The sequence below is a fragment of the Quercus suber genome, unplaced genomic scaffold (genome assembly GCF_002906115.3).
Source record: "Quercus suber isolate HL8 unplaced genomic scaffold, Cork oak 2.0 scaffold_36, whole genome shotgun sequence".
Classification (NCBI taxonomy): domain Eukaryota; kingdom Viridiplantae; phylum Streptophyta; class Magnoliopsida; order Fagales; family Fagaceae; genus Quercus; species Quercus suber.
The window spans coordinates 1,396,333-1,403,792 of NW_027069501.1; the positions used below are offsets into that span (position 1 = coordinate 1,396,333).

The window sequence follows — 7,460 nt, forward strand, 5'->3', positions numbered from 1 at the left end:
AATGCCTTGTTAATTTTGTCGCTATATAGTTCTCATTTTGCGAATGGGTTAAACATGAATAAAATATTCATTTTTCCTATCGTAGATTTTTCTCTACCTTTGTTGGCTTGCCAATTGGATTTTTGGTTGCTGGGACTGGATATGAATTCATTTATAGCCCATTCTTTCAGATCTTGGGGGTTTTCTAGATTAGTCTGAAGCCAAAACCAGGTCTTTCTAACAAAGCATGCAGCGTTTGTGCGTGCAGCACAAAATAGGGACAATTTGGTGCTTATAAAACAGGTTTATATCAGTTTGTGATGTACACCTATTGGACTCATTTCAATGAGCCTGAAATGAGCCATAGCGTAGGGTTAATTTCTTATATACTTTTGGACAATATTTAGTTACAAAATTAGTTGTTGTCTAAGACTACAAACCTTACTCAATATTTTTTTTATTGAAGATAAATTTTGATAAATCCACCGTTGAATTACATTTTCTTTTTATATTCTTCATACTTGCAGAATTTGTATAAAATTAAATATCAATAATTATATTATCAATAAATTGTTAAAATTGCAAGTTTTTGTAATTTAAAATTATGTATAAAATGCAAATTTATAGATTATATAGTAAATAATATTTAATTTGCACAAAATTTGATAAGTATATTAAGAACATAAAGAACATGTAATTCAATGGTTAAATTTTTAAAATATGTAATAATGTGAATGATATTTAATAAAGTAAGATTACCAGAAGGATAGTTCTCGGATTCCAATTCTCAACTTAGAGTGACCTGCATTGCAAGAAACTTAGAGCATGTTCAAGCTTAGAATGCTGACATTATATTCTACAGATCAGGACTGACCAACAGAGTAAAACTTGATAATGCATGATATGCGCTATACAAGCTTATCTGAGTTCATGCCGCTATATGACATGTCATATCTAATATTGCATCTATCATATTTAGTTGCAGCTAGTTGTTACTGTTTCTCAACTATAAAACAAGAACAAGGAACCGATCAGACGATTCAGACCTGGGTTTTAACGTTTTGAAAAGAAGTTGGTCAATAAAAGAGACGTCAGCAAATTAAAAATAAATAAATAAATAAAATGAGAATAATGTTTCAATAATCTTCATTTCTCCGGCTAGCCGAAGAGGTCTTACCATTCCCATAGATTTTCCAAAAGGGGTAGAAACTCTTTCACACTTTATATTAGTAGAACACACTGAGTGAAAGAAACAGTACCGCCCTTTCCAAAAACTACTCTTACGTACTCAATGACTTAAGACTTTGTGTACATTGTGATTGGTGGTACTGCATGTGAACAAAACCTCTTTTAATCATTCTCCTCCCCAACTTTTCATAACCATCCAACAAAGAACATAATGGTCCAACTCAGAGAAAAACCCCACATATTTTTCCACCCTTTTTTCTGTCTGTTTTTTCTGTCTGGCTTGCTGGCAGCGGTAGTCTCTCTTGCAAAATTTTCAAGACAAGGACAAGGTGCTTGCTATGTATGCTAGCTGTAAACTTGCCGCCTCATCCAAGACTTTCAATTTTGTTTGAAATAGGAGACATGAGTCACATCAAGAATAAGCTCAATAAGCTGGCTTTTGTTTCATGCAGGCGCTGCATGATCATATGCTTCTGTGAATCACGTTTCTCCCTTAACATGTTAAAGTGCGTTCAAGTCTGTATCCTTTCCCACCTCGTTCTAAGAAACTTCAAGACCATGGCCGTGATCAGTACTCAGCAGTGCACCAACTGAACCTCTATTATATTTATCCCACAACAGCCCACTCCTCCCAACAAAGAAGAAAGAAACACTCAACAATGGCAAAACTCAGCCTACTACTACTACTAGTACTTGGACTTCTCATCTTGTTTACCCCTTCTCTCTCTTGTCCTGAACATCAAAAACAAGCCCTTCTTCAATTTAAAGCCTCTCTCATCAATGCTACTACTTCTTTTTCACCAAAAAGCCCTCTTGCTTTGTTAGAATCATGGAATTCCAGCTTAGATTGTTGCCACTGGGACATGGTCAATTGTAGTTCTCGCTTTGATTCAAGGAATGTGGGTTCTTTATATCTGGAGGACCTCATCTGGTCGAAGGAGCCAATAGTGCTGTCTTCCACAATCTTGACACCGCTCTTTCGCATTAGAAGCTTGACGCACCTTGTCATGTCCTGGAATCAAATACAAGGAGAATTACCAGGTGACGGCTTTGCCAATCTGACAGAATTGGTTCATCTTGATTTGTGGAATAATGACTTCAATGGCTCCATTCCTTCTCAGCTTTTTCACTTGAAGCATCTTCAATATCTTGATATAAGTTTTAATTCATTTCAGGGAAAAATCCCTAAGGAGATAGGGAATATGACAAAGTTGCAGCATTTGATTCTTCGCAGCAACAAATTATTTGGGGAAATTCCATCTTCAATTCTGAATTTAAAGGAATTGAAAACAATGGATTTGAGTTACAATTCATTGTCAATGGAAATTCCTGTTGATATTGGCAATCTAGCCAACATGACCAATTTGGACTTGAATTGCAACAAGCTCACGGGTACAATCCCAACAACCATACAGAATTTGACGAAATTGGAAAAACTTCATTTGGAAAGCAACTTGCTCGTTGGAGATATTCCATCCAGGCTGTTCATTATCAAGGGCTTGAAGAGCCTTCTTCTTGGAGGAAATAATCTCACTTGGAATAACAATGCAAAGATGGTGCCAAAGTTTACGCTATCTGAGTTGTCTATGAGGTCTTGCGGTCTTACAGGAGAAATTCCAGGTTGGATTTCTACACAAAAGACACTTGAAATTCTGGACTTGAGTGAGAACCAGCTAGAAGGAATGTTCCCACAATGGCTTGCTGAAATGGAGGTTGGAACTATAATTTTGTCAGATAACAATCTTACAGGTCCTCTCCCACCTCGCCTCTTCAACTCTCAAAAGTTAAGATCAGGACTGACCAACAGAGTAAAACTTGATAATGCATGATATGCGCTATACAAGCTTATCTGAGTTCATGCCGCTATATGACATGTCATATCTAATATTGCATCTATCATATTTAGTTGCAGCTAGTTGTTACTGTTTCTCAACTATAAAACAAGAACAAGGAACCGATCAGACGATTCAGACCTGGGTTTTAACGTTTTGAAAAGAAGTTGGTCAATAAAAGAGACGTCAGCAAATTAAAAATAAATAAATAAATAAAATGAGAATAATGTTTCAATAATCTTCATTTCTCCGGCTAGCCAAAGAGGTCTTACCATTCCCATAGATTTTCCAAAAGGGGGAGAAACTCTTTCACACTTTATGTATGGGTTTGGATAGAGAGGTTAGTCACGGCGCGTTTTCAGCTTCGCGTTTTCTCCTTTTTTTTTTTTTCTTTTTTTTTTTTTTTTGCCGCACTTGTTGACTTTGGGGGACAAAATTTACTGTGCGTGCACTGTTTACGCACTGTTCACGTAATATTTAATATTAAAAGTGGGTCCCACAATACTATTCACACATTTAAAAATTATTTTACTACAGTGTTTTCAGCAACAATCAATTTTTATCAACACACTTAGTGAAAGAAACAGTACCGCCCTTTACAAAAACTACTCTTATGTACTCAATGACTTGAGACTTTGTGTACATTGTGATTGGTGGTACTGCATGTGAACAAAACCTCTTTTAATCATTCTCCTCCCCAACTTTTCATAACCATCCAACAAAGAACAATAATGGTCCAACTCAGAGAAAAACCCCACATAGTTTTCCACCCTTGTTTCCGTCTGTTTTTTCTGTCTGGCTTGCTGGCAGCGGTAGTCTCTCTTGCAAAATTTTCAAGACAAGGACAAGGTGCTTGCTATGTATGCTAGCTGTAAACTTGCCGCCTCATCCAAGACTTTCAATTTTGTTTGAAATAGGAGACATGAGTCACATCAAGAATAAGCTCAATAAGCTGGCTTCTGTTTCATGCAGGCGCTGCATGATCATATGCTTCTGTGAATCACGTTTCTCCCTTAACATGTTAAAGTGCGTTCAAGTCTGTATCCTTTCCCACCTCGTTCTAAGAAACTTCAAGACCATGGCCGTGATCAGTACTCAGCAGTGCACCAACTGAACCTCTATTATATTTATCCCACAACAGCCCACTCCTCCCAACAAAGAAGAAAGAAACACTCAACAATGGCAAAACTCAGCCTACTACTACTACTACTACTACTACTTGGACTTCTCATCTTGTTTACCCCTTCTCTCTCTTGTCCTGAACATCAAAAACAAGCCCTTCTTCAATTTAAAGCCTCTCTCATCAATGCTACTACTTCTTTTTCACCAAAAAGCCCTCTTGCTTTGTTAGAATCATGGAATTCCAGCTTAGATTGTTGCCACTGGGACATGGTCAATTGTAGTTCTCGCTTTGATTCAAGGAATGTGGGTTCTTTATATCTGGAGGACCTCATCTGGTCGAAGGAGCCCATAGTGCTGTCTTCCACCATCTTGACACCGCTCTTTCGCATTAGAAGCTTGACGCACCTTGTCATGTCCTGGAATCAAATACAAGGAGAATTGCCAGGTGATGGCTTTGCCAATCTGACAGAATTGGTTCATCTTGATTTGTGGAATAATGACTTCAATGGCTCCATTCCTTCTCAGCTTGTTCACTTGAAGCATCTTCAATATCTTGATATAAGTTTAAATTCATTTCAGGGAAATATCCCTAAGGAGATAGGGAATATGACAAAGTTGCAGCATTTGATTCTTCGCAGCAACAAATTATTTGGGGAAATTCCATCTTCAATTCTGAATTTAAAGGAATTGAAAACAATGGATTTGAGTTACAATTCATTGTCAATGGAAATTCCTGTTGATATTGGCAATCTAGCCAACATGACCAATTTGGACTTGAATTGCAACAAGCTCACGGGTACAATCCCAACAACCATACAGAATTTGACGAAATTGGAAAAACTTCATTTGGAAAGCAACTTGCTCGTTGGAGATATTCCATCCAGGCTGTTCATTATCAAGGGCTTGAAGAGCCTTCTTCTTGGAGGAAACAATCTCACTTGGAATAACAATGCAAAGATGGTGCCAAAGTTTACGCTATCTGAGTTGTCTATGAGGTCTTGCGGTCTTACAGGAGAAATTCCAGGTTGGATTTCTACACAAAAGACACTTGAAATTCTGGACTTGAGTGAGAACCAGCTAGAAGGAATGTTCCCACAATGGCTTGCTGAAATGGAGGTTGGAACTATAATTTTGTCAGATAACAATCTTACAGGTCCTCTCCCACCTCGCCTCTTCAACTCTCAAAAGTTATATGCTCTTTCCTTGTCCCGAAACAACTTTTATGGAGAACTTCCAAACAACATTGGTAATGCCACTACACTTGGGATTCTCACGTTGGCTAGAAATAATTTTTCAGGCAAGGTACCTGAATCCATCTCCAAGATTTATGGCCTCTATTTGTTCGACCTGTCAAACAACAAATTTTCTGGCAATACTTTACCAGATTTTAGTTCCAACGCACAACTCCAAATCATTGATTTTTCTTCAAATGAATTCTCAGGTGAAATTCCAACCAATTTTTCCCAAGAAACTATAATTCTAGCTTTGGGAAAAAATAAGTTTTCAGGTAGATTGTCTAGAAACTTGACTAATATGAGCAAGCTTGAATACCTAGACATCCATGACAACAAAATCAAAGGTGAATTGCCTGACTTTATCTGCCAAATCTCCACCCTTCATATTCTAATTTTGCGAAACAACTCTCTCCAAGGTTCAATCCCTATTTGTATTTCCAATCTTACCAGCCTCCAAATTCTTGATCTCTCAAGCAACCTTCTTGTTGGAGAAATCCCAAAAGAGTTTGGAAATCTTGCTGGTATGATTGAAACACCTGATGGATTTTCGTATTTTAATGGTTTTGGAACAAATTATTACACCATTGGCACCAAGATTAATGATATGATAGTGACCTGGAAGAAGTCAAAACAAGGTCTATCATTTGACAACCTCAAGAACTACTCTTTGTTAGACTTGTCAATGAACCAACTTTCTGGTAAAATTCCAACTTCATTAGGAAGGCTGAAGGCTCTGAAACTTCTCAATGTCTCACTTAACAATTTTTATGGGAGAATACCAGCAAGTATTGGTGATTTAAAAAATCTGGAGGGTTTGGACTTGTCACGTAACAATCTATCAGGTTCAATTCCACAATCACTAGCAATGTTGCTGCAACTGACTATTTTGGATGTGAGTAACAACAAGCTCACGGGTAAGATTCCAATTGGTAGCCAGATGGATACAATGAATAATCCTAACTTTTATGCCAACAATAGTGGATTGTGTGGAATGCAAATTCAAGTGTTATGTCCAGAAGACTCATCATCAACAAAACCAATAGAGGTTGAGAGAAAAGAAACATGGTTCTCATGGGAAGGAATGGTGATTGGATATGCGGTTGCCTTCTTTGTAACAGTGGCAATCCTATATCTAACTGAGTATTGTGTACCTATAAAACCTTCAAATCACCGTAGTCAACAAAGAAGGCAAAAGGTATAAATTTCAAGTGTCTTACAAGTTATGCATGCAGTCCATGGTCAAATAATAAAATCCTAGCTTTAGAAAGGTTTTCAATTCAAATGTAAGAGGTAGACTGGCAACTAAAACTAAGGTTAAGAACACCGTTTAGAACAGGGTGTCATGTTGTTTGTGGGGAATCCCTTTACAATTATTACAGATTATTGTTTCTGGTGTAGTATAGTAGATAGTGAGGCATATTTCTTATTGTCTTAGTGTTGTTCTATTTTTTGTTAAGCAGAGGTTTTGTTTGTTTGTTTGCACCTCGTTGCAAGTTGTGTGGTTGCTTGTTAATGTAGGATTATTGGTGCTGAATAAAATCTTGCTTTTTCATCCCAAAAAATATTTGTCATTAAATTTGTAGAGTAAGGTGAGAGAGCAAATGAAAAGGAATATATAAGATATAAAATTACAACCAAGTCATAGTCTGAAAAGAAATCAGATATAAAATCCTTGCAAATTGTTCGCACTCATTGTACGATTCCTTTTTTCTTTTTTCTTTAGCCAAAAGATATAAAAAACTGTAGTCATTTTACAAATGTTTACAAGAAACTATTGTCTTCATTATAGCTTATACAAAATTGGAGAATGAGGTACTAGTTCCTTTTATAGCTTTTGTTATTGGAATACATACTGGCATTTCATCTTCAAGATTACATTTGAACAATGGGCTTAAGTTGAAATTGCAAGACCTTTAGATGATGTTGTAATGTTCCACCAAGTTGTTTGGAACTGTTGGTTGGTAATTCTGCAGTTATGTTTTTATGTTTCACATCACAGATGCGACTTCCCTCAATTGGTTAAGGTGGCATAGCCCATTGCAAACCTCAAAGGTTTACTGAATGAGAATGTGTTTAGCAACGATGATGGTTTTGGTATGCTCTG

The 7,460-nt window shown here is 36.8% G+C and overlaps 2 protein-coding genes across 2 annotated transcripts; both read left to right on the forward strand.

The window, feature by feature from the left end:
* The first annotated feature begins 1,826 nt into the window (after positions 1-1,826).
* On the forward strand, positions 1,827-2,996 carry LOC136066478 (receptor-like protein 46). The gene has a single exon (XM_065770842.1). The coding sequence runs from the start codon at positions 1,827-1,829 to the stop codon at positions 2,994-2,996; it is 1,170 nt and encodes a 389-aa protein (XP_065626914.1).
* Positions 2,997-4,043: 1,047 nt separating this feature from the next.
* On the forward strand, positions 4,044-6,910 carry LOC112027442 (receptor-like protein 46). The gene has a single exon (XM_024060113.2). The coding sequence runs from the start codon at positions 4,179-4,181 to the stop codon at positions 6,555-6,557; it is 2,379 nt and encodes a 792-aa protein (XP_023915881.2). The 5' UTR covers positions 4,044-4,178; the 3' UTR covers positions 6,558-6,910.
* Positions 6,911-7,460: the final 550 nt, after the last annotated feature.